Genomic DNA, 27,747 nt, shown 5'->3' with positions numbered 1-27,747 from the left:
AGGGGAACTGGTTTAGTTAAATACTCAGCCTTATCAGGCATGATGGCTCAAACGATGTCCCCACTGTTCTCTAAAGGGCCTGTCCCACTTGGGCGTCATTTGCGTGTCATTGCCTACGTCACCATGCACCAAGCGTGCGTAATGCGCGCATCACGTGCATGATACGACTCGCGCGTCGTGACGCGTAAATGATGTTGTGTAAATTACGCGCAAATTATGCCCAAGTGGGACAGAGCCTTTAATTTCAATTGTGCTGTGATAGTAGCAGAGGGAGTTGTAAAGCTGTATATAATTCATCTGCAAGATGCTGATGAAGGTCACTTTTACTACCTCGTAGTATTATGAAAATAAATGCTAATTTCTCTATTTTGCCGTCAGGAAAGGATTAATTTATTTCAAACATTTCTAAAAAGATTATATCCGTGACCTTGACTGAAATACCTAACTCCCCATTGTATAATACCGATGTTTCTTAAAGAAATTCAAGCCCATTTCTCCGTTAATAACAAATGCTTTGTTCATTTTCTAAATTGCAGATCCCCAGCCTAAGTCACAGTGTCATGTCTCAGACAAGTTTCCGAGCAGAGTACAAATCCACTGGGGGACCAGCTGTGTTCCAGAAGCCAGTTAAATTCCAGGTGGACATCACTTACACAGAAGGCAGTGAGGCACGGAAGGAGAATGGGATTTATTCTGTCACCTTCACACTGCTGTCAGGTAACAGCAACAACAAGGGTAATGGGAGTAACTATAACCTTATTAATGACTGGAAGGGAAGTAGGCAGGCCTTTTGAACACACTCGGATTATCACTGGAACCTATGCATAATATTTCATTTCTGAGTAATATTGCGTTCTGTGTCTCTTTAGGTCATGCATGATTTATTATAGTATTGCAGACACAGGAACAGATAGGACATGCTTATTGAATTCAAGTGGGGAAAGAAAACTTTGATGGCAGAATACAGATCTGAAGGAATTCCACAGATGTAAAACATAAGAACTGAATTCTAATATTCTAAAAATGAAATATTGATTCTTCATTTTTTAAATAATTTCATTGTAGTTATAAAAATCAATCCTGGTTTCAAAAAACACCTTAAGCTTCTTTTCACATTATCATTGTTTAGCCTTTTGCAGCTTTTAATAAGTAGCTGTAGTTAGTTCTGTTCTCGTGAATTACTCACATTATGTTGTATATTATGACATTCTGAATTAAATTATGCCTGTACGACAATGCATTGAACTTCATTTGGCATTAAGAGCTGAAAAATAAATTAGTAATCTCTGCCCAAATTTTAAATGTATATACTTTCTTTCTCTGAAATGTACTGTGACAGGGTCATTATTCGAGCAGAATACAAAATATGAACAGGAACAGAAAAGTGAAATAAGTTGATTAACATGTCAATTAATTGTAAAATTATCAGAGGCCATGAGAACATTTTTTTTTTTGGAACGGGCCATTTAAATGTAACACTGATGAGCAATCACTGCTGCTGTTGACAGAATATGATTTGTAGCTGTGTTAAATTTTAGATGAGTATAAAAGACACTACACTTCCAGTAAGGAAAATCTACCTATAGATCTGTAGTATTTTTCATTATTAGCAGCTAAGGGTGGGAGGTTTGAGGGGGAGCGTGGTGGTGGGAAGGCAGAGTGAATTATAAATGTTTGGCAGGCTGCAGATTGATCAATGGCCTTTCGATGCCAAATCATTATAATTTATGATATATAATTTGTGAACAATTAATGAAATTCAAATTTCCATAGACTTCCCTTTAAATGTCGGTGGAGTAAAAAGTACACGTGCAGATTTGCAACAGGGGAGCTTTTCTTAGATTTTGGTACTTGATAGAATGACTTGTGTATCAATATGAGCATAATTCTTTGCCACTGTCCAGCAAAATTAATACCTGATATGATTGTATTTGTATTAAAGAGACACAATCAAAATATATTTTGATATTGACTGGGTGTGATTGATACTCGATTGGTCTCTCTTCCCATTGCTAGCACAGATACTTTCATATTTTGCCAGTGTTATGTGTTCAATGAAGCATAATTACAAATTAATTTTCATTTTGCATAAATTCAATGCCCACCCTGAACCCTGCCTGATCCAATTCTCTTTAAGTCAAGAGAGGCATTACGAAATGCTTGCGTTTTAAAAGAAAATCTATTTTAAGAACCATTACCAGCAAAAAAATCTCTGACCTGACTGCATTCAGAATGACAGTTAGTTCAAACTAAACCCAAAGACAGTAGCTCAGTGATTGGTGAAGAGAAAATTGTGAATTGTAAAATTAAATTCACTGCACAATAAAGGACTCCACAGGTAATCATTAGTGTCTGACAGCCTTTCATTAACGTGGCACTAACTTCACTCCTGGGGAAGAGGAAGCAACATTTTAAAAGCACCATCACTTGCAAATGATATGTTTGTGCTAAATGACTCATGGTGCAATTTGTGTCATAGCATCTTAGTTTTAAGTTAAAAGAGAAAGACAATTACAAAGTACTTCAGAGTTACATTATTAATTAGAAATCCAGGCGTGGAGTAATCATTGGCAGCCAATAACCTATGGCATACCACCAGTCAGGTTCCATATTTTGTCCCTACATTAACATCACTTTGAACAGGAGTCAACATATTTAGCTTCTTCTGGATCACTGAAATTGTCATGGCTTTGCAGTCAACCATCTTCCATTTTCCACAAGTTCGCTGATAACATTTCTCAGTGAATTATTATCAAGCCCAACAACGTATATTAAATAAGTCCCTAGCTATCAAAGAAAGCAGAAACGCAAAGTTCAGGAATGCTTGTCCAAGCTGCTGGCTAGGTTAGAGGATAATAATTATGCCGAGTTTGGATAAACTTGGAAAAAAAGGCCCAAAGTCCAGGAGTAACTGAGGGTCAGGCAGCATCTCTGGAGAACATCGATGGGTGATGTTTCAGGTTGGGGCCAAAATATCACCTATCCATGTTCTCCAGAGATGCTGCCTGACCCACTGAGCTACTCCAGCACTTTGTGTCTATTTTTGTAAAACTGCACCAACAGTTCCACCAACTCCTCCATAAGAGGTCTCTAATTCTCCCATTGATCAACATTTCTTGTGCTCTGGCTGAGCGATCAGACACTGTGTCATGCTGTGTCCAATGGGCCACTGAAGGAAGTACAAAAGCATGCACAATGAACTAAATTGAATTTTAAATATCAGTCAAGTTTGTGCTCAAGATCTTCCAACGCCTTGTAATTAAGCAGTTAAGACCCATGTTTAATATTATGTGGGGAACCTCCAGAAAAAGCAGCCATCTCCTGCCACTCTCACCAATCAATTTGTATTCAATTGCGTCCCAGAAACAGCTAAAATTGCCAGTGATACACTTTAGAAATATTACATCAATAGCACGTTAAAGATTCGGAGGCAGGCAGCACACAGGCCAGAAAATCATGTGTTTAATTGCCAAGTTGATCTAATTTAATTGATTTCATTTGGACAGCATTATCTTTCTTGTCAATAACCAGAGCATCCCTGGTACTCAAGAAAATAAAAGTCACTCTTTAGAACTCAAGCGTCTTTTGCTCCCTTGTAGCCATCTTTGAGAGAGTGTATTTGGGGAAGGGAATGGGGGATGTGGGCTAGGCATTTGTGAGGAGACATGTGGGTGTTAATGTGATGTGATCTCCATTTTCTAATAACCTGGTGCCTTACACTTTCCAGACCCACACACAAAGGAAGATGTTGAGGAAGGAACTTTAGTTGGGTGGCACAGTGGTGCAGTGATAGAGCTGCTGCCTTACAGCACCAGTCACCTGTGTTCAATCCTGACTACTGGTACTGTTTGTATGTTCTCCCTGTGACCGCGTGGGTTTTCTTCAGGTGCTCCGGTTTTCTCCCACACTCCAAAAATGTGCAGGTTTGTAGGCTAATTGGCTTTTGTAAAAGATCCCCAATGTGTAGGATTGAACTAGTGTGTGGGTGATCCTTGGTTGGCACTGGCTCAGTGGGCTGAATGGCCTGTTTCCACGCTGCATCTCTATAAACTAAAACTGAAGTAAAAAAATTAAAAGTTTCTTAGACAGGTACATAGATAGGAAAGGATTGGAAAAATATGAGCCATACGCGAGCAAATGGGATTAGCTTAGATGGGGCATCTTGATCATCATGAATGAGCTGGGCCAAAGGGCCTGTTTCACTACTCTATCAACCTATGACTCTGGATTTAAGCAGTTAATTAGCATGGATCAGCCTTCCACTGAGGAAAGGAAATCCCAGGAGAAAAGAAGGAAAACATAAATCAAAAGTGAGCTGATGTTTGCTACATTATTTTTCTGGGAAAGCTCCACATTGCAATGATTGCTCAGTCTTCATTGTTTCATTTCTACACTGTAGAAATAATGAAATTGAGATAGAAAATGTGCGTGGTTAATATTTACAGAGATTCAGTAAGTGGTCAGGCTCTAAAAACATAAATGGAGGAATGCACCCGATACGCTGTGTCCATGTGATGAGCCTGTGTGCTTACATTGAGAATACATGCGTCATTCCTTTTACCTTTGTTCTTTTAATAGGTCCAAGTCGTCGGTTCAAAAGGGTCGTGGAAACAATTCAGGTCCAGTTGCTAAGTACACATGACCAGCCTTCCGTGCAACAGTTGTCTGGTAAATATTACGTTTTCTTGCAAAATGAAAAATGTGCTAAATTGATGCCATCTTATATGCTTATAAAAAACAATCCGAAGGTGATTTCACTATTTCAATCATGACATGCCATTTAGATCTCTGAGTGTTAACACTCAAATAATCAACTCTTTAATATCCTGGTAATCTCTTTGTAAAATTAATGGAATAAGAAGTTTGGCTTTTGTCAGGTTTTTACCCTGCAATTTGCAGAACTTTGCATAATTACCAAATTTTCTGTTGAGCTAACTATTTTTACACAACTGAATTTGATGACATCAATGTTACACTTTGGGCCAGTGCAACTAAAAGCTTATTACAAACTGTGAACGACATTGCACCTTTTAAGAGTAAAATGTTTTTCTTTGAAGTTGTGTTACAAGTTACACGAGTTTTATCAACTTCAAAAAAATGAAAAACAAAATAAAAGGATTTGCTCCTGGATGGAAAACAATATTATTTCAAACATAAGGTAAGATATCCTATGCACCAAAAGGACAATATACTGGAGTGAGCCACAGCAGCACTGCATCATATATGTAAAACTCAATGAGGAAAGTGAGAAATAGCTACAGACCAGTGAATGAGAGCATAAGGTCAATAGACAATAGCTGCAGGAGTAGGCCATTCGGTCCTTCGGGCCAGCACCACCATTCAACGTGATCATGGCTGATCAATTAGTGGGGATCAGGCTTCCACTGGGGAAAGGAAATCCCAAGAGAGATCCCAGGCCACATTGGGAGGCTGGGTCACCACTGTTTAAACCTAATAGATAATGAAGTAGCATGGAACATAATTTCAGAAACAGTATTAACTGTGCAGATCACTACAGCGCACAAATAATGGAATAATATTTCTTAGCTATTTAAGGTGCATACAGCAAATGAAAGCTTAGCCATCTCCTACACTCAACCAAGCAGATAAACAAAGGGTGGTGATCGCTGCAGTGGTGCTGAACTATTAAGTCCTAACTCCAAAAAACATTTATGGTTTGAAATCCTAGTGATAGTTCTAAATTGGGGGGTCATTGAGACAATTTTTCATTTTAACCAACTGGAAACATGTGAAAACATTGCATTCTCAAAGATGTCATTTTGAACACATTCTGTGTCTCCAGATTATGCATTTCAATCATTAGTCCTGCAGCTAAAATCATTTATGGGTATGTTTGAAATACAGCAAAAATCTGGTGGTAAACATTGGCATTTTATAGCCTACATTGCTTCAGGCTGCTCAAGGCTGCTCAAGGCTTGTACACCAAGATCTCCAGGAGCAAATCCTACTTCCCTCCACTGGAATGCTGTTCCTTGTGCCACCAGGCCCCATCTATAGCTTTGTCTATGCAGCTGGTGCATTACTTTTACCGTGATGCTCCAAAGGTTAGGTGATTAAGTGGAAAGATTTGGCCTCATCCAGGGGGGTTTTTGGTGGAATTTTACCAAGATATATTTCACATGTAAAATATTTAGTAAAATTTGTTTTTAAAATGATTAATTTGCCGGTAGTTTCAATGTAAATTTGCCTTTTGCTTTTGCAGGGATTGAGATTTGTGAAATTTTAATAATGATATTTAGGTGACCTTAGCAAATTGTAATAGAACCTTAGCTCATTTGAATGTATCTGCCTCATCTAAACAAGTACAATTTTCCTCTGGTCTCCTGGGTAGCATTAACAGTGTTTAATCAAAATATTCTAATACCTCCTCTGCTGTTGCTTTTCATCTTCATGTAATCACAACATGATTACTATGTAATATCTGTGTGTGCAATCATTCCATTCCACATCTTTCAGCTCTCTGATGAACTGTTTTCACTTCTCTTTGCTTATTCTCTCCATTTTGATGGATTCTATAATCACATCAACCCTGCCACTGTCATCCTCAGGAAGATTGAATTAGTTCTATCTAAGAAGATCTGCCATTCAACAGATACAGTTCAAATGGGGTCATGTCCATGAGAAAATATTGTGGGGGCTTTATTATTTTTTTTAATTACCATTTTAGTACTGATCTAGCGTTGATTTATTTGTCTGCATATTCTTGTTTTGGATTATTGGTTTATGCAGTAAAGAAACATGTACCTTTCTCCTCCTGTAATCCAGCAACTTCTCACTGTATGCAGCTGCTGACTGGCAGACTTTCAAAATGTGGTAAGAACCCCCCCTCCCCCGCCCCCCCACAATCCACCAATCACTCTTACCCATGGAGAGCACTATGTTTTGTCTTTTTAAGTTTCCAGATTTTGAAACCACGCTTCCGGTCACACTTTAGTTCCTTCTGTTGCTGGTGCTGCATGCTGCAATATGTTATAATTAGCCCAGTCTTACACAGCAGCCGCTGGGTGACTTTGCCTGCCAGATAGGCTTGTGGCGCGTTGAGATGCCTTACTGCATTTTTGTTTTGGCAGTGAATGAAAAGATCGCAGCTTTAATAGTCCTTTCAAGATGAGCCTCAATTACTTGATTATTACTGCTTTTCCCGTGAGGCAGTTGCACACTAACCTAATATTCAGGATTTGCTGTTGCTTTGCTCATGTTCCAATGCCCATAAAATGCTAAGTAGGCAGGAAAACACATCTAACACTGAATTGTGCATGATTCCACAAAGACTAAAGTCTATTTTATTTGTACAATTTGTGCTAAAGTATATCCCATGAAATATTTCTACATTTTTATTTTTATACATATATGTATATGTTTATTAAATATATTTTTTTTAATTGTAAGCAACTTATTTTCTAAGTAACTTTTTTTTATAGTATATTTATAAATCTGGGCTCTTTGTATTAATGCTTTTGAAAAATTCATATTTGAGTCCTTGAATAGTATTGATATTCATTGGAAGGAACTGTTGCACCTTTTTTGTGCATGTATTGTATTCATATTTCAATGGTGTTTGTAATGTAAGTCCCCTTGTGATTCAATTCTGAAGCCCCCAGCCTAATCTGGTACACAGCCAGAAAGCTATACAAACTGGGCTCAGTGGCTGGTGCTAAATCGACCATTCTTGACCAGGACCATCATGCTTAAATTGTCTCTTATGTCTCCAAATGAGGTAAAATCAGGTTTGATAATTTCTATCCAATTATGCCTTTTAAACGTTGACAGAGCATGGGAGGCAATTAAGGACACAGTCAGATTCTGCATTGACATTCTCTTTACGTTCATGTGGAAATGTTAGAAAGTTGAGCAAGATAACAGAGGATTAATAAGATCCATGTTTCAGCATGAAGCCAATACCCTCATGGGAAAAGGGGAGTGGGGGACGACGGTGGTTATTTATGGTAATCGTTCCCTAAAACATTACAAATATAAAGTGGTAAAGTATATTTCAAATTTGTGCTGACCTTTTAACATATTAGTAAGTTAAGGTACCGTTGATGTCTCATTTCAATATAAAGGAATTTTTGAAATATGTTACTGCCCAGGAATAGTTAAGCCTCACACAACAATGCGCTTCGGATGGAGAAGGTATCTTGAGGATACCTCATGCCTGCTGATGAGATATGATTAACTATGCCACAAAGTCGAATGAAAGAAGTAACATGTGTGAAAAAATCATGCCCAAATTAGATGACAATCCACTGTGTGGTTTATGTATCAGGACTGAGAATAAAGCCGTTTTGCCCAAAGGTCTATGTCAGAGTTCATAGTCAAATCATGCTTCATTTCATCATACCGAACAGGATCTGTAATATTTGATTCCTGCATTTTCATTGACATTTCAAATGTTAATATCTTATAGTAAATTGTCAAGAATCTAAACATGTATGCTTATCGAACATAGCAATGTATAGCACAAGAACAGAGCATTCAGATTGCAATGTCTAAAAGGAACATAATGCAAAGATAAACTGATCTAATCTGCTTGCACACAAGATCCATACCCCTCCATTCCGTGCATATCTATATACCTATCTAAAAGTCCCTTAAATGCCTATCGTATCTGCCTCCATCTGCATCCTTGGCAGCACATTATCATCACTCACTGCCCTCTGTGTTTAAAAAAAACATATTACACACATCTTTAAACTTGACCCCTTTGGCCTTAAAGCCATGCCTTCTAGTCTTTAATATTTCCAACTTAAAATAAAGTTCTGACTGTCTACCCTTTCATAATTTTATAATTTTATACTTTCATAATTTTATACACTCCTATCAGGTCTTCTCCACCCCAACCTCCAGATTCCAGAGAAAACAATCAAAGTCTGTCCAACCTCACCTTACAGCTAATATCCTCTAATCAGGCGTATTCTGCCCTGGGAATTGTTAAACACACAACAAAACTCTTGTGCACCCTCTCTAAAGCCTCCATATCCTCCCTGTAATGGGGCGGTCTGAAATACACGTAATACTCCAAATGCAGCCCAAATGCAACACATAATCCTCCAAAATTTCCGCCACATCCAACGGGATCCCACCACAAGCCACGTTTTCCCATCTCCACCCCTTTCCGCCTTCCGCAGAGATCGTTCCCTCCGCAACTCCCTGGTTAACTCATCCGTTCCCACCCAAACCACCTGTTCGCAGATATCTTCCCCTGCAACCGCAGAAGATGCAACACCTGTCACTATACTTCCTCCCTCGACTCTGTCCAGGGACCCCGAAGGTCCTTTCAGGTTAGGCAGAGGTTCACTTGCACCTCCTCCAACCTCGTCTACTGTATCCATCGTTCAAGATATGGACTCTTATACATCGGCGAGACCAAACTCAGACTGGGCGATCGTTTCGCGGAACCAACCTTCGCTCAACCCGCTTGAACCAACCTGATCTCCTAGTTGCTGGACACTTTAATTCTCCCTCCCATTGCTACACAGACCTTTCTGTCCTCGGTCTGTTCCATTGTCAGAGTGAGGCTAAACACAAATTGGTGGAACAGCATCTCATATTTCACTTCGGCAGCTTACAGCCCAGTGGTATGAATATTGATTTCTCTCACTTCAGGTAGCCCCAGCATTCCTCCTCTTTCTATCCCTCCCCCACCCAAGTCGCACTAGCTTCTCATTTTCACACTACAAACAGCTTACAATAGCCTGTTTCCTTTATCATGGTTATTTTTTTGCATATCTTTCATTCATTCTTCTTTATCTCTCCTCATCACTGTCTATATCTCTCGTTTCCCTTATCCCTAACCAGTCTGAAGAAGGGTCTCAACCCGAAACGTCACCCATTCCTTCTCTCCAGAGATGCTGCCCCTGCCGATGAGTTACTCCAGCATTTTGTGTCTATCTGCAGCCTAACTAATGTTCTATAAAGCTGCAGGATGACTTGCTGACTCTTAAACAATGCACCAACCAATGAAGCCAAGCATATCCTATGTCATCTTTACCATTCCATCCACTTCTGTTGCCACTTTTAGGGCGCTATGGACTTAGACCCTATGTTCGCACTGAAATCAATGGTCCTAACGGTTTTGCCATCAATTATGTATTTTCCCCTCGACCTTGCAAAGTGCATCACCTCACACTTGTTCTGATTAGATTCCATCTCTATTTCTCCACCCATTTCTGTAGCTGATCTATACCCCACTGTTAATGTTGACAGTCTTCTCAGCATTCCACAACTCCAGTAACTTTAGTATAGTGTGCAAACTTGCTAACCAACTCATCTACATTTATGTCCAAGTCATTTCTGTATATCACAAACAAAAGAGATCCCAGCACCGATCCCCGTGGCACTCCTCTTGTCATAGACCTCCAGCCTGTATTACACCCTTCCTTTAGTAAGCCAGTTCTGAATCCATATGACTGCGAATGCAGCCTACAATGAGGGGCTTTATCACTAAAATCCTTTCTAAAATCCATGCTGGCAACATCAACTGCCCTTGCCCTCATTGATCACCTTTGTCACCTCCACAAAAAACTCGATCAAGTTAGTAAGATCTGCTGTGATCTCCCCTGTTGCTACAGAAGATGCAAAGTTCTTTGCCAATGATAGACAATAGGTGCAGGAGTAGGCCATTCGGCCCTTTGAGCCAGCACCGCCATTCAATGTGATCATGGCTGATCATCCCCAATCGGTACCCCGTTCCTGCCTTCTCCCCATATCCCCTGACTCCGCTATTTTTAAGAGCCCTATCTAGCTCTCTCTTGAAAGCATCCAGAGAACCTGCCTCCGTCGCCCTCTGAGGCAGAGAATTCCACAGACTCACAACTGTGAGAAAAAGTGTTTCCTCTTCTCTGTTCTAAATGGCTTACTCCTTATTCTTAAACTGTGGCCCCTGGTTCTGGACTCCCCCAGCATCTGGAACATGTTTCCTGCCTCTAGCATTTGGAGAATCCTGTTGTTGGAGGTGAAAGGGGAAATGTACATTCCCAACGCACAGCAATCTTAACTTGGTGCTGCAATAGACTTTTGGCTTTAAAAGATTGCAATGCATTTTCACAACTAAAAATGTAGTTAAAGATGTAAATGTAGTTAAAGCGGCTCCTAAAATTACTCCCTGCCTAAAATTATGAGTGAATCTTACGGGCAAAATTTGCATGTAGGGCATATATGTTTGATGACAGAACCATGACAAGAGGTGGCAGGGTTTAATGGACGGACGAAAAAGAATTAAGGAATTTGAGTGTAGTGTAATTGCATTTTAATACCTATGTTTTCTCAGTCTTTCAAACCAAATATTTATTTTAAGCTTGAGTTACTGCCTAAATACATATGGTCAAGGACAGCGTCAAACATAGTCATAGAGGTGTGTGTATTCAGGCACATATTTATGTTGCAGAAATCATAGTAAATAGACTGCGCAGAATTACTTGATTGTCCAGGATCCAACAAGTTACATTTAGCTCTGCAAAATTCTGCTTCTAAACTTAAAGTAAACTATTAAATTCTCATGGAAAATTCTCATTAGGTCGTCAATTAGTGCTGAAAATTATTGTGCTGACAACTTATGAACCCACAACTAAGCTATTAGATTTTCTCCAAGCACAAGCAACAAATTTTGCATGAGGAGCTCTTCTTCTTCGTAGGCAGTCCTTCAGCATTGAGGATGACTAACGGGCCCAATGTGGGAACCGCAGACCCTTCCACCAAAAGGGCAGCAGGTGCCCGATGGGATAGTTGGGTGGATAATTTGTGAGATAGCACACTCCCTCTACCACTATGTAGGGTTTCTCTGTGCCTCAAATCATGGCCGTGAGGTTGACATACGAGGAAAGCCTGCAGTTCAGGCAGCATCTGTGCAAAAGGAAATAGTTGACCATTCACAGCTTGACCCCTTCAGAGTCCTTATAGCATTTTTTTGTTTTATTTCAGATTTCCCCCATCTGCATTTTTTAAATTTTCGGTCACATCTGGTGCTCCGTTGTTACTGTACACACTGTACTGCACTGTGTTGCCTGTATACAAGAACACAAATAATAGTAGGAGTAGGCCACTCACCTCTCAAATCTGCCTTGTCATGATCATTGCTGGTCTGCACTAGATGACGAGTTCTCTTCTGGGCCAGTTCTACAAGCCCCCCCCCCCCCCCCCCCCCCCCCCCCAATTCCCCAGAATTTCAGTAATGCATCTACCTTCTCTAACTATTTGTAGTGATCCATAAACTCCAGCAAAAAAATAGTACCTTAAGTCCAGAGATGTAAGAAATTCTTACATACCTCCATTTTGATTGAACAATCACATAATTTCATTTGACTCTCCCTCGAATGGAATTCAATCTCCCCTGTTGTGCTCCTTTAGGATCTTACATATTTCAATATAGTTCATTCCTCATTCTTCTAAACTCCAAAGAATACAGATCCAACTATCTTCTAACCATTTGTTAGCAAACATGTATGTTCTCCAATATTGCTGGGTGACTCAGAGACATCGCTAATAACCACAACATCTTTATCCAAAGATATCAGCCATGGACACTTTTCATCCATTTCAGCGAACACGTTATCAATATTGATGTGGAATTTGAGGCACTGATTGAAAGTTAGGATCAGGGGCTTTGCATCTTGGTCAACATTGCTTTGAAGTTATTCACGCAAAGCCCTACGCCACCATCATCAATTGCCTACGATGGTTCTGCAGGTAACCTTGGGCAGACTATGGTTTAGGCAGAAAATCACAATCTTGTACCATGCTTAATGCAAAGCATGCTTAGATAGGTGTCCCCGGTGAAAAATCATGGTGGCAGCTACACATCAGGCAGGGCAAAGGATTATTTTTTTTTAAAGGTAGAACATAGCGAAGCAAAACACATGAGCAGCATTCTGTTCTTGAAGAAAAAGTTTAGGTTTTCAGATTCAGATTCAAACTTTATTGTCATTGTGCAGTGTACAGTACAGAGACAACGAAATGCAGTTAGCATCTCCCCAGAAGAGCGAACATAGAATAATGAGCAATAAATTTATGAGGTTTCTTGATATTTTCCTAACATCATATGGAATGTATAGTGTGGGGATGTGTATTGAGCCTGTTTGACTGTATCTACTTATCGTCATGATTTACAATATAGAGTTGCCTCAGGTTACACGGTGCTTCAGGTTACTGGGGCAAGATGCATGCATTTAATGATGTGAGAGCAGTGAAGTCAGTTTGGAGGCTCTCAACTTTTGACAAGGTGCTTAAATTCACCTTCAATATTAATGTATTGTACAAGGCGGCAATAGGAAATTGTACTGCTCAATAGGTTTAAACCAGCCAAACAGATTTATAGACGTATAGGTTTTCTGGAGTGGGAATAGCCTGCCTGAGTAGTTCAGCTAGGAAAACAATGATTGAATCACTGGAAAATCCAGCAATGATTGCAGTTTAAAATCCGTCCTGTCCCAACCAAAGCTAATTTATAATAAGGTCATTGAACGAATTGTGTAAGGGGCATTGATAGTTGGTATGTATCTATTCCTTTCTGTAAACTGTGGCATAACCTATTCCCTCTGGAAGAATATCACAGCCCTAATGATCACCTGCCACAGGTAGAATTATTGAATTGTTTGCTTGTTGGCAAACAAAGGTGAAAATAGCTTCATGTGCCTAATCATTTGAAATTTCAATTTCTTTTCATTTGATCCCTTGCCTTTTAAAATAGGCAACCAGGTTGCTGTTCTTCCCGAGGATTTTTTTTACAGGAACTAACATTATCAAATCAGATGGTTAATTCTCGCCTGCTTTTGGTGACCTTTTTGTTTTGATATTTGTTTTTCTGCATTATGTAGGTTTAGTCATATGTCTCCACAATACTTTGAAGAGTCGTATCCCATACCTTGTGAGACGAAGGACCAATGGTTGTCCAGGTCAGACAACATTGGAACGACACAGCATTTACCTGCCAATATCTGCTGTCACTCTCCAAGTTAGGCCAAATGCAGCCAATCTCTACCACCAACACTGCACGCCCAACATTATCCTTAATTTAACAGTTCATTTTTCCAATTTTTGCCACAGGAAGGCCAGCCTCTCAATTGCTCCAAGAAAATTTGGATCAGTATGGCAAATAATGTAGATATACTTTATCAGGAAACAAACTCAATGCTGATATAAGCTAGTCTGTTCAGTCAACACAGTTCAATACATTGTTATTTTTTGAAACCGACTTCAAGTGCATATTTGACCTGAGGATTTCCTGAAAATGCTCTCTTTAGGCTTTGAGAATTGTGTTTGTGTGGTGAATGCTATAAGAAATGTCTTACTCTGGATCCCAATGAAGAAAAGATCTCAGCTGCTGGAACTGTCTGCTCTCTCATACAATAGATGGATTGTATGTTACAATACAATTGCTGTATTGTATCACGTTGCTATCACATTGACAGTACATCTCTGAGTAAATCCGTTTTCTGGCTTTATCTTCTGACGTCTACATTTTACCCATTCCCTCCACAATGAATACATGATCCTTGCCTGTGCAACTCAGCCACTCATCTTATCTGATTAAGGATATTTTTAAACCTCTGTAATAACAATGCCTTCACATATAAATTGCTCCTGCATTACCACAAGTGTTTTCCTAAGACGGCAATGTACAAAGTATATGCTCCCAAATTCTAGCCTTTCCCTTCAGATATGGTCTCTTGTTGGCATGAGTGTGTGTGATGACTGCTGGGATTTTGATCATGAGAGCTCCGTTCATGTGCTTTGAAGGTTGAACATGCTGGATACAAATCCGTGAAACGGTCCTCAAGTGTCTGGCATTGTCTTGTGTGTTTGTGCCAATCCCTAGAGTGATTTGCATCCAGCATTTCTTTGAAATGTGAAATAAATCTTTTTTAAAATGGGTGAAAAAAAAATGATGATGGGTATAAAAAAATGAAAGTCAAGCCTGTACTAAGCACAATGAAAGGCATGCCAATGTTGAGACATTAAGAGAACTAAGAAAAGGAGGGTGGGGGTAAAACAGAAGTATTAAGGAAATATTTGGCATTTATTTTCCACAAACAATGGTGAAAGTGAACATAGAAGAGAAGGATACAAAGCTTCCAATTACTGTGGAAAAATAATTAGCAGTCTTCAAAGTTTCTCAGCCTCTGAACTCTAGCAGCAATGCCCTCTGGAGATACAGCTTTGAAACAGACCTTTCACCCACCCACCCATCCACGCTGACCATCAATCACACATTCACACACATTCTATGTTATCTCACTTTCTCATCCACTCCTTGGCAATTAGGGAGATTTTTTTACAGAATTAACCTGCAAACCCACAGGTCTTTGGGATATGGGAGTAAACCGGATCACCTGGAGGAAACCCATGCGGTCATGGAGAACATGCAAACCCCACACAGATAGCACCTGAGGTGAGGATTGAGCCTGGGTCTCTGACAATGTGAGGCAGCAAGTCTACTGCTGTGCCACCTTTAAAATACTGCAGCATGGATTTGATCGACAGAGACTGCAGGTCGTTCATACACGTCATTATTGCTGCTGAAATTCCTCTCAAGGATCAGCCTGCGGCCCTCTCTTCTGTCGCTAATTCTCACATTAGATGAATTGCAATTTTCTCCTGAAGATAGCTGAAATTAATCAACCTTGTACCACAAAATCCAAACACACTCTCCTCTCTTATTCCCATACCAGGCTGCAATCTGGAGTCAAATTATACTGTTAAACAATGCCAGCTACCCAATTGACCTCACGTTGTACTTCTGATAAATTGTTCACATCTATACGCTTTTACCTAAATAACATCACACATACTTTGTTAAAATCAGCCCAACTGACTCTGTGGTGTTCAGATTTGATTTGATTCAGTCATCTGGCTTCTCTGACTGACAGACGCAGAATATCTCTGAGTAGAAGTTCTCATGTTCTTATTTAAATCAGGATTTATCTTTGTATCCTTTCATCCTTTACCCCATTCCTTTTCCTCGCTTGACCCCTTTGTTGCTCTGTCTCTCTCTTAAGAATCGACTATTCCACGATTGATCCCGTTATTAAAAGGTCATGGATAAGCCCAACCATGGAATGCTTGCCTTCAACTGTTAGTTCTCCCCTTTGAAAGTAAGGTTGATGTTAACACACTCTTTGCAAATTCACACTCAAAGGTGCTGTATAACCCGTGAAGTACATTCCGAGGTATAGCAAATATTTGTTATTTTATAAATATAAAAGGTGTCACAAACAGTTTGGAAATCATTTCTCCTAATGTCTCTTTCATTGGTCTAGCCTTCATTTTTTTCCTCATGATTCTGATATTAATAGGAAATGTGAAACATTCAGTGTTCATTTTTCATTCAAGGCATGTGCTTAAACCTTTGGGCTAGCTAGTTGGCTATACTTAACTATGATATTCTACATGACCATATTTAGAATGTAATCCTGTAATACTGTATATTGGTCAGGGGCAGCTGCTGCTCAAAGGATCAAGATGAGATCATTTGTCCTTAGCTGCCCAGTCATAGCTTCACACCTATAAATCCAATTGACTTATCAAACGTATAGGAATTGCTATTCTTATCTGTCCATCAAGTTCTCTTCCTAAGCCATTTTTCAGGCTCAGTTAGCCAACACAATAAATAAAAGCATTGATTCCAATGTACCTTACTAGGTTTAATTCTAGACCTGTGAATAACCTAACTTAAATCGCCCTCATGGCAGTAAACTTTGAGTTACTGTGGTTGAAGTAAAAATAAGGTCATAAGTGATAGGAGCAGAATTAGGCCATTCGGCCCATTAAGCCACTAAATCATGGCAGATCTATCTCTCCTTCCTAACACCATTCTCCTGCCTCTCCCCATAACCCCCGACACCTATACTAATCAAGAATCTATCTCTGCCTTAAAAATATCCAAAATATAGGATCATTGAATTGAATTGAATACATTTTATTAGCCAAGTATGTATACATTCAAGGAATTTGCCTTGGTGTATGCTCGCAAGGATAACAACACGATATACAGTAGACAATTAAAAAAACTCATTATAATTTAAACATGTGAAGAATAAAATAAAATACCAGAGCAAAAGGAGGCTACAGAGTAGAGCTACTGCTCGTGGGAAAAAAGCTGTTTTTATGTCTGGCTGTGGCGGCTTTGACAGTCCGGAGTCACGTCCCAGAGGGAAGTACTTTAAAGAGTTTGTGGCCAGGGTGAGAGGGGTCAGAGTTGATTTTACCCACTCGCTTCCTGGCCCTTGCAGTGTACAGTTCATCAATGGGGAGAAGGTTGCAGCCAACAACCTTCTTGGCTGATCGAATGGTACGCTGCAGCCACCGGATGTCATGCTGGGTGGCTGAGTCAAAACAGACCATGATGGAGAAGGTGAGGACAGACTCTATGATGGCAATATAAAACTGGACCATCATTGCCTGTGGACACAAAATGCTGGAGTAACTCAGCAGGTGAGGCAGTATCTCTGGAGAGAAGGAATGGTCAACGTTTCGGGTCGAGACCCTTCCATCATTGCCTGTGGCAGATTGTGTTTTCTCAGCTGCCGCAAGAAGTACATTCTCCGTTGGGCCTTTTTGACTGTGGAGTCGATGGTGGCCTCCCATTTTACGTCCCTGGAGATGATGGTCCCAAGGAACTTAAATTACTCCACAGATATGACTGTGGTGTAGTTGATGGTGAGTGGGGGAAGGGAAGAGGGAGCTCTCCTAAAGTCTACAATCAATTCCACACACATTTATTCACACACGTGACCTTATGAATCACTCTTTCTGTAGCTACTGGTCAATTCAGTTCCACCAACAGCAGATAAGAGCACATTAACCACAATAAGATGGCAGAAAAAGGATGAAATTATTTCTGATAGTTTGACCCCAAATATCAATGGGTGCCAGAAAACTTATCAATGTGCTATAAGAAATTGGAGAATGCAATATTTTTTCCAGAATTCTGATCGATGATATGAAAAGGAGATATTTAAGGTGATTCTGTTTATTGAAACAGTTTTTAATTGCGAAAATAAGCATCTTTGCTGCTACTTTTGCCTGATTGTTTGGATTTGAAGACTACGTTTTAAAAATTGTGAGAAAGTAATTAAAATATAAAGGTGTATTTTTAACCAATCAGACACTAGCCCTGGATTAAAATGACAAAAAAGTGACATTAGATATTATGAGGGAGAGCATGAGATCATGATGTAAATTATATCCTTTTATCATTCTATTGTTATTTTTAATTAATTGCAATTATCACAGTAACTTCAGTGGAGTATTTTATTTTTGATGCCATGCATGCTTTTTTAATTATGTTTTGTGATCAAGGGTGGCAGGGTGGAACAGCGGTAGAGTTGCTTCCTTGCAGCGTCAGAGACCCAGGTTCGATCCTGACTATAGGTGCAGTCTGTACGGAGTTTGCACGTTCTCCCAATAACCTGCGTGCTTTTTCCCCGGGAGTTTCGGTTTCCTTCCACACAAAGACGTACAGGATCTATAGACTAGTTGGCTTGGTAAACTTGTAAATTGTTCCTAGTGTGTGTAGGATAGTGTTAGCGTGCGGGGATCACTGGTCGGCGCGGACTCGGTGGGTCGAAGGGGCTGTTTCCGTGCTGTATCTCTAAACTAAACTAAAAAACTAAACAAATTCACAGTCAATTATGCATTGTGCTGATGTTTTTATTCCTTTCACAACTAGAAAGGAAAATTAGATGAAGTGGTAATCAGACTGCCTGCTCCATACTCTCCATTTTACTTCATTGCCAATCTGACCCGCGTGAACTGGATTATTGTTGTTACACAATTTGGCATTGCAATAGTTGTAAACATACATAATTTACTTTATATAATCCAGTAACTAAAGTAGAAGTAGCAAGGCATTTCAATTTGGGGGTAATATGTTAAGTGTTTCTGAATTTAATAAAAGTCTATTCACCAGGATGTGTAATTTTTAAGTGCAGGCATCAGTGATCCTGTTGAATGAGTAGCGTTTCCTTGGAAGATAACATCAAGGACATTTAAAGGGAAAAAAAACCTCAAATATAAAGTTAATTCTGGATTGTGAAAACTCCTTTCAGTCAGATTTAAGTAAATTACACTCAGGGCAAATTCTGCAAGACTTTTGGCCATATGCCTCTTTCAATATGAAAAACCTTAGGAGAATTTAGTATTTTGCCAACTAACCGGATCAGAGCATTGCCAGTGATTAATTTTACTGAACTAAATTAATTAGTCAATAAAAGTTGTAAAAATAAAGTCCGTTTTTCTCTTGCCATGGGATGTTCCATTTGGCAGTTTAGCCAAGAGCTGACTTAATTCCCCAAATGAAGAGGCTGAAATTTTCTGGCCAAGTTTCTTAAATCTCAGAGCTGAGCTAAACTGTTTCTAGTAGTGATAGATTGAAAAGGTTATGGTTGCATGCTTCATCCATCAATCATCTATGACAACCATTAAAAATAAAAAAATTAAAGATTTTAAATCACTAGTAAAATCTTTAATTGCCATTGAGAATGTGGTGGTCCTTCTCATGAATGTTCTTCCAAATGTTGCATTCCTGGTAAAGATTGGGTAGGTACTGCATTTAAATAGGTAGTGTAAATGCATCTTATGAGCACTATACACTGGTGGAGAGGTTAATTGTTTAGGATGGGGTGCCAATCCAAATCGGCCAGTTTCTCCTGGATAGTGTCAAGCTTCTTGAGAGTTGTTGGAGCTCTACTCGTTCTTGTAAATTAATGTAAATCCAACACAATTCTGAAATGTGCCCTATGATTAATGAATTGTGGTCAATGGCCACAAGAGTATCAATCTCCTGATACATTCTAACAGCTATATCGGTTGATCCAGTTGAGTATCAGCTCAATGATGGTTCCTGGAATGTTGCTGTTGAGGGATTTAACTCAGTTAAATGCTTCCTTGATGTCAAAGGCAATCACACTCATCTTACCTTTGCAATTTAGTTCTGTGGACCCTGTTTGGACCAAGACTGTGATGAGATCTGGAGTTAAAAGGTTTTGGCAAACTCCAAACTGCATCTTGGTGATTAAGTTATTAGTGACTAAATGCCGCTGAGAACATTGTCAGCCACACCTGGGCAGTTTTCCACATTGTTAGATAGCTGCCAGCATAATAATATATAATAGTAAGGAACTGCAGATGCTGGTTTACAACAAAAAGAGACAAGTACTGGAGTAACTCAAGTGGGTTAGGCAGCATCACTGGAGAACATGGATAGGTAACATTTTGAGTTGGGACCCTTCTTAAGACTGAATGTATATGGGGGAGGGAAGAAAGCTGGAAGAGAGGAGAGACAAGATAAAGCCTGGCAGGTAATAGGTTGATACACGTGAGGAGGTTTTTGTTATAAGCAAATGGTTGGGCAAGGGCCAGAGATGAAAAAACGGATGAAAAAGGACCCGACCCGAAACATCACCACCTACTGTATCTATGCTCTCCAGAGTTGCCGCCTGACCTGCTGAGTTACTCCAGCACTTTGAGCCTAATAATATTTTGTAACAGCGTGACTAAAGACTGATTCTGGGTTTTGTTTGGGGCTAGTTCTGAGTGCAGGTCTGATGTTCTAATCTTTGCTGTATTCAGTGCTTTCAGCCAGTTCTTGATATTGAGTGGAGTGAATTAAATTAACTGAGGACTAGTGACTGTGATGGTGGTCTCAAGCGGAAGCCAAGATGGATTATCCGTTTGACAACTTGTGACTGAACATGATGGTGAATGCTCACATGCTGGTTGATGATGGAATATTCTTAGTCTTTTCGTTCTGTTAACTGTTAATTGTCCAGCATTATTTACAATAGTATTGGTATTGGTTTATAATTGTCATGCATACCGAGAGACAGTGAAAAACATGTGTCCTAACTAGTCAAATCATACTATACGCAAGTACAATCAAGCCGAACACAAGTACAATAGGTAATGCAAAGAGAAAAATACCATAGTGCAGAATATAGTGTTACAGAATTACAGACAGACCCTTCGTCACATAATGTCTGTGCCAAACATTAGCCAAGGCCATCTCTTATCTACCTGCACGTAATCCAAATCCCACCATTCCCTGATATCCATGTGCTCATCCATAAGTCTTTTAAATCCCACTATCATATCTGCCTCAAACACCACCTCCGGCAGGGCGTTCCAAGCACCTACCACCCTTTGTGTAAAGAAACTTGCTCTACACACCTCCTTTAAAGGATAAATTGCAGATAAAAGAAAAAGTGCCAATGGTATTTAAGAAGGAACTGCAGATTCTGGAAAATCGAAGGTAGACAAAAGTGCTGGAGAAACTCAGCGGGTGCAGCAGCATCTATGGAGCGAAGGAAATAGGCAACGTTTCGGGCTGAAACCCTTCTGTGGAACCCAGTCTGTGGAACCCACTAAGTGCCAATGGTAGGTTGGTAGATTGGGACTACACCATATGTTTATGAGAGAACAGTTCAGTAATCTGTTAACAGCAGGATGGGTTGTAACATAAACACAGAGCTTTGATCAATTGGTTGTAAGAATGATTAATTCGGTTAATTGCATCCTGGTTTTGATTTTAAATATGCATGCAGTGCTGAATTGTAAATTCATGAAACTGGCATCTCATCACTTTTAACGTGCCTAGCACTGGTCCTGGCATACCCACTGCACTAAACACTGAACCAGTCTTGATCCCTTGGCTTAATAGTAATGGCATTGAGTGAAGGATATGCCAATAAAGGTCTCTGGAGTTACAGATTGTGATGGTGTATAATTCTGCTGTTGCTTCTCGTGGATGCCCAGTTCTGACCTGTAGGATCTGTTCTCAATCTGTCCCATTTGGCACTATTATTGCACCGTGCAACACAATGGAGCGTGTTCTCAGTATGAAGGCAATAGCTTGCCCTTGTTGATCTGATGGTCTGACTGTAAGGAGCCAGGAGTCAATGTTGAGGACTCTAAAGGATCACTTCCTCATGCCTATAAACCTGTGTTGCCACCTCTGACAGAACCCAAGGTATTGTGATGGAAGAACCGGCCTCATTGTCTGTAAAAAAATGATTCTATGAGTGATACCATCCCTGACTATTGCTTGACTTGTCTGTGGAACAAATTCCCAATTTGAACTTTAAGGACTTTGCAAGATCGACTGGCCTGCCAGCAACTTTGCCTTGCCCGTATTTGGTGTTTAGGTTGATACTGGGTGCTCCATCTGATTTTATTCTTTCTCTGCTTGAATTTTGCAGTACTAGAATTTAGCAATAATTGAGTGATTTGCTGCCCCATTTCAAAGGACATTGAAGTGGATGCAGTCACATGTAAATCTGTCCTAGTAGGGATGGCTAATTTCTTCCCCTGAAAGATAGACTGATCGAGGTTGGGTATTATGTCGCTCTGGTAGCTTTCTGATCATCAATTACTAAGACGTTGTCCGTGAATAACAAAAAAACTTCAGGTGCTGGAAATCTGAAATATAAATGGAAAATGCTCAGTGGGTCAGATAGCATCTGTGGAAAAAGAAAAGGGAGTTAATATTTCAGGTTGAAAATCATTTGTCAGAACTGGGAGAGAGAACAATATATACTTTTTAATCCAAACTCCAGATGATTAACTAAATTTAAATCCACATACCTTGGTAGCATTGATTTTGCACATGCAATTTGTTAGTAACTGACCTCCACTTACTGCATTTTCCGTCAGAACTTGGTCTGCTTTCATTGGGAGAATTTGTCCTTTAGGTTATGGGCCCTGTTCACTGTATTTTTTGGAAACTCTCTTTAAATGAATTTTGCAGACTCTTTCTAGAATGCTCTATTAAAGTAGAATTTGATGCATAAATGACACTTTTTAGAATCTAGTTCTGTCCTGCCTGACCCAATAATTGATTTACACAGTATTATCAAATAACGCTGAACATTTTAATATTTTTTACATTAAATTTCTGTGTAGATGTACTTACATTCAATAAATAATGGCAATACCTAATCTTCTTATTTTCTTGACAGTGCATCTCTTTATAAAACTCCATTGTAGCCATTATTGAAGCAAAGCAAGAACATCATTGTCCTATACAGGGACCCATGACAATAAATTCACTTGAATTTGAACTTGAACTATTTCTTTGAACCCATTTAACCCTTTCTATCTCATCAGTTTAGTTTCAAGTGTACATTAGTTTTGTTTTCAGACATTTTGTTATTTGACATTTGGACTATGTTGAAAACAAATTATGCAAATAAACTTAACTTTTAGATAAACAAATCTAACCAATTCTGGTGTCTTTGAATTATTAAGTTATCTTGAAAAACAAAGTTAAATTCCATATTTAGTATAATCTCCGATTTGAAATTTAGTGTTGTATAGTGTGATGACAGAACCATGTGAATCCAAAGAATTTTGTTTAGGACTTACAGCATTGAGAGAGGCTATTCAGCCCACAATGTCAATGCTGTATTTGCCCACCTCTCCTTTTACCTGCTCATTGTGAACTATTTGTATAGCAAATGATTCTTAGTCATTTCAAACCGAGTTGGAATCAACAGAAGAGGGTATAAGTAAGTATGTGCATGTTAATGCATATCAATGAATTATTATTTCCTTGTTGTAGGTATATGTGAAAAAGTCAGAGCAGTTTTGATAAATAAGTTATAATTCATTGGATGCTAAGCAGGAATTGGCATTGCATTCAGCCCTGCAACATTAAATTTCATGCTGATAAAGCAAATACATTTTGTATAATTTTAAAATGGCATGCTCAGATTGATATGCTGATTTGCATGAACATATTGAATGCTTGTAATTACAATAATTTGTTTTCCATGCAATGTGTATGGAGGGACAAGGAGAAATATTATCACCATCAAAACAGCTAAGCTTGTCTATTTGCATTTGCATTGCCCTTGTGTGTTTGTGAACAAATGTCATTTCATATTAACATGAATTGGACCATGTTTCCGAAGTCTAGATGGCTGCAAAAGATAATGAATTAGATTAGCCCAGCATCAGAAAATTAGACTTGGCTAACATTTACATTTGATTCATATTAAATCCTGTAAAACTGATGCATGAGCAGAGTGATTGACTGAGAGGCATTCCTGCTTTTAACCATTGCAGTTACAGTACATTCAACATCTATTATTACATGAGCCTCTTCTTTAACATTGCACATTGTAAGCTTCAGGAAGTGCTACCAATTTGCTTTATGTTATACGCAGAAAAGGTGAAAAATCACAAGGATGAATCAGATCTGGATCTGCCACTATAAGGTTCTCCAGAGTTAATTCAAGCAGAAGGGCAGCACAGTGGCATAGTGGTAGGGCTCCTGTGCTACAGTGCCAGAGACCCAGGATCGATCCTGACTGCGGGTGCATGTCTGTATGGAGTTTATACGTTCTCTCCGTGACATGCGTGGGGTTTTCTCTGAGATCTTCGGATCCTCCCACACGCCAAAGACGTACAGGTTTGGTTAATTGGCTTGGTATAACGTGTACAATTGTCCCTAGTGTGTGCATGGTAGTGTTAAAGTGCGGGGATCGCTGTTCGGTGTGGACTCAGTGGGTCTGTTTCCGCACATTATCTCTAAAACGAAAATAAAAACTAAAAGATATCTGTAAAGTGCACATTAAAGGATTCCTTTCTGTGCAGATCATCTGAGATTGATTTCAAGTTTGTTTTTTTTGCTGGACCTCCAGCAAATCTCAAACCAGGTATCTGTGAGTGAGAATTCTGCTGTGGTCTCATATAGTGCACAGCTTCCCCTGAAAGATACTCCTGGATATAAAACTGAGATAGGAGCAAAAGTGAAAAAACAAAAATGAATGATATTGAATACTAGAAAATAAAGCAGGTGTTCTGTCCGTTTTCTGCTTCGGGTCCATCTTGTTCTGAATTCAGGAATACTTATTTTATTACATTCACAAACGATGATCTGCATACTTTGAACAGGATGGATGGATGGAACTGCTGAGTAGACTATTTGGCTTCTTGTTCTCCTTCCACGTGTTCAAAGTGTCTGATGCCTTTACAGATGGCCCTCCACCAGTTTCAGCAATCTTGGGCCAGGGATTCACAAGTGCTTTATTGTCCTCCTTGGATCCTATGTTGTGACAGAGCACGGAGTGGAGTACTTGTTTCAGGAGACTGGTGTCGGGTATCTATAGATCGATTTATTTGTTTGTTTATTGACATTTTGGGACCTGAGCATTACGGGCAAGGCCAGCATTTATTTCCTGCCCCTATCTGGGGCCATGTGGTCACTTTTCCTTTCTGGGTATTTTGTATGAAGTAAACTTAAGTGAAAGAATCAACATATAGTTTGGAGATTTGGTTCCCAGTGTGCGTGGGCATGAGTATTTTATGTCTAACGTAGCTCAAGATGTACTTTGCACTACGATGAGGTAATAAAGGTTAAACAGTTTTTCACTCATCCTGTAGATTGTGATGCTTGTAGATCAGTGGTTCTCAGTGGGTTGAGTCTGGTGATTGGGCTGGAAATTGCCCTGACAATGCTGAAGAATCCATCCATGGCTTTGTTACCAGCTACACGCTGGTACTCCTGTGCTCTTCAGATCGCACGTTTCTCCCTTTCAGATGCCCATAGGCCCGATTTATTCACATTTCAGTTGACAGGTGCACCCAGCCCAAGAACTCATTACATTTACCAGCTATGAGTGCTGGTTGTGATGGAGCAGTCCAAGTACTGTGCTTGCTCTATTCAACTTTCGGGTTGGGTGTCCTCACTTTGGATGGAGGTGAGGACTCAATCAAGCTTTCTTTGTGGCAGAATAAGGAACCAATCAACCTGTCTCTTTGAACATATGAATGATAGGTGATATTCAACTATAGAAAAGAGTCAATTCAACATAGTTGTTGTGTGCTGTTTCTGATACCATTTTGTTCGGCGTGGCATCAGGGATGACACAGGGTTTGGTAGTGACCACACTGGTACTTAAGATGCAGTAGGGTGAGCTCACGTGATATATTTTTATTTAAAGTGGCAATAAAGTCCAGAACCGCAAGGGGGCGCTTTCCCTCACTATCAGACCACGACTTTGAATGAGGAGACATGGCAATCTCAGGCTTCTTCCTGCAGTCCATCCTTGCCTCGAGAGGATGCACTGGCGGTCTCAGATTTCTGCCAGGAAGCTCAGCTTTGGGCTTGAAACTGCAACGCTGGCAATTTCTGGATTATCCTGGCAGTCAGCCTTTGCCTGATTTGTGTATGGCAGCAGTCCCTCGTTGGCTGTGGGCAGAGAGGTTCTGGCATCTCAGGCTTGCCTCAGTCACAGTCTTAGCCTCAGTAGAGGCACTGGGCAACACGGGTTTCTTCCCAGCAACCTAGACTTGACCACAGTGGCACTGGTGGTCATGGGTTTTTGCCAGTGGCTGAGTCTTCCTCAAACCTGCAATGGGGAACACAGCTAGCAGGGAGGCATCCCATCTTCTCCCATCTGGAGGGAATGCCTGGGTTTTATAGGGAGTAGGCTGACAAGATTCAAGTAACCAACTAATATCAGCTAATTGGTAACATTGCCCAGCTGTTACCAATAGTGCTTTGGATTGGCCTCTCCTGGCCTGTCAGCTTGTGATCGGGATCAGAGTGACATCCAAGGAAGGGGGCGCTGTCACATAACAGGTTAACAGAGGTGCTGCTTGTCAAATGATCAAAAACTGAAACCCATTTGCAGGGTCTCGACCCGAAACATCACCCATTCCTTCTCTCCAGAGATGCTACCTGTCCCGCTGAGTTACTCCAGCATTTTGTGTCTATCTTCGATTTAAACCAGTATCTGCAGTTCCTTCCTACCCATTTGCCACTGAAAGTGAACATGAACGATCCCATGGCATTATTCTTAAAAGACTAATAAATCACTAAAGACAGTTCAACAGTTATAAAATTGACATTGTGGGAATTGGTTGCCATGTTTCTTGCAGTGACTGTATTTCCAATGTATTTCACTTACTGTAAAGTCTTGAGGTTATGAAAGCCACAGTATAAATGCAAGACTTTTATTTACTTTCCTCTGCTGATCCAGATAATTTAAATTTTAACCATGCCACATAAAGAGATGTTGCTGCAGTGCAATCTGTTTGTACTAAAAATATAAATGTTATATTTAAGTCATAAGATCAGCATTGTTCTGACGGCAGTGGCACCGTCAAGTCAAGAGAGTTTATTGTCATGTGTCCCAGATGGGACAATGCAATTCTTGCTTGTTGCAGCACAACAGAGTACTGTAAATATAAATACAGAACAGTGTGTCTATATAGCATAGACCATATATATATACACATAAATAAACAGATAAAGTGCAATAGGCTGTTATAGTTCAGAGTTTTTTTGATGGCGAGTTTATAGCCTGATGGCTGTGGGGAAGAAGCTGTTCATGAACCTGGATGTATCAGATTTCAGGCTCCTTTACCTAGCAATGTTACAAAATTTTGAGATTTTAAAAATCAAGTCTTTAATTTATCCCATCAGATAAAGCATAAAAAGAAGTTTAATTTGACACCTAATTCACTTTCATATCTTCAGTATTAAAAAAGTTATGGCCAGTTTCATACTCGGAAATTGGCATCTTGTTCCCTATTGCTTTTTCATTGACTTAACACAAAAGCTGTGTTCGAGAACATTTAAAGGCCGATAACTTTCTTAAAATTTAAGAGAACAGAAAGAAATTTTCAGTTATTATAGATTGAAGCATTCTGAAACAAATATGAAACAATCTTACTTAGATGACTTGAAATTAAAGCATATAATTAGTTAACCTAGTTGTAGCTAAT

General features: G+C 39.6%; 1 protein-coding gene across 2 annotated transcripts in view; it reads left to right on the top strand.

The window, feature by feature from the left end:
- Nucleotides 1-27,747, top strand: part of brsk2 (BR serine/threonine kinase 2) — a 705,112-nt gene that overhangs the window by 650,772 nt on the left and 26,593 nt on the right. Inside the window, exons 17-19 of one of the 2 annotated variants that reach the window (XM_033038920.1) lie at nucleotides 537-717; nucleotides 4,579-4,668; nucleotides 6,787-6,834. In XM_033038920.1, the coding sequence (XP_032894811.1) occupies nucleotides 537-717; nucleotides 4,579-4,668; nucleotides 6,787-6,834 (319 nt within the window). The remainder of the gene's footprint in view (nucleotides 1-536; nucleotides 718-4,578; nucleotides 4,669-6,786; nucleotides 6,835-27,747) is intronic. The other variant, XM_033038919.1, reaches the window with a different exon arrangement.

This window comes from Amblyraja radiata, chromosome 20 (assembly GCF_010909765.2).
Source record: "Amblyraja radiata isolate CabotCenter1 chromosome 20, sAmbRad1.1.pri, whole genome shotgun sequence".
Lineage (NCBI taxonomy): Eukaryota > Metazoa > Chordata > Chondrichthyes > Rajiformes > Rajidae > Amblyraja > Amblyraja radiata.
Note: the sequence above shows the minus strand (reverse complement) of the source record. Positions and strands in the feature narration are given on the sequence as shown.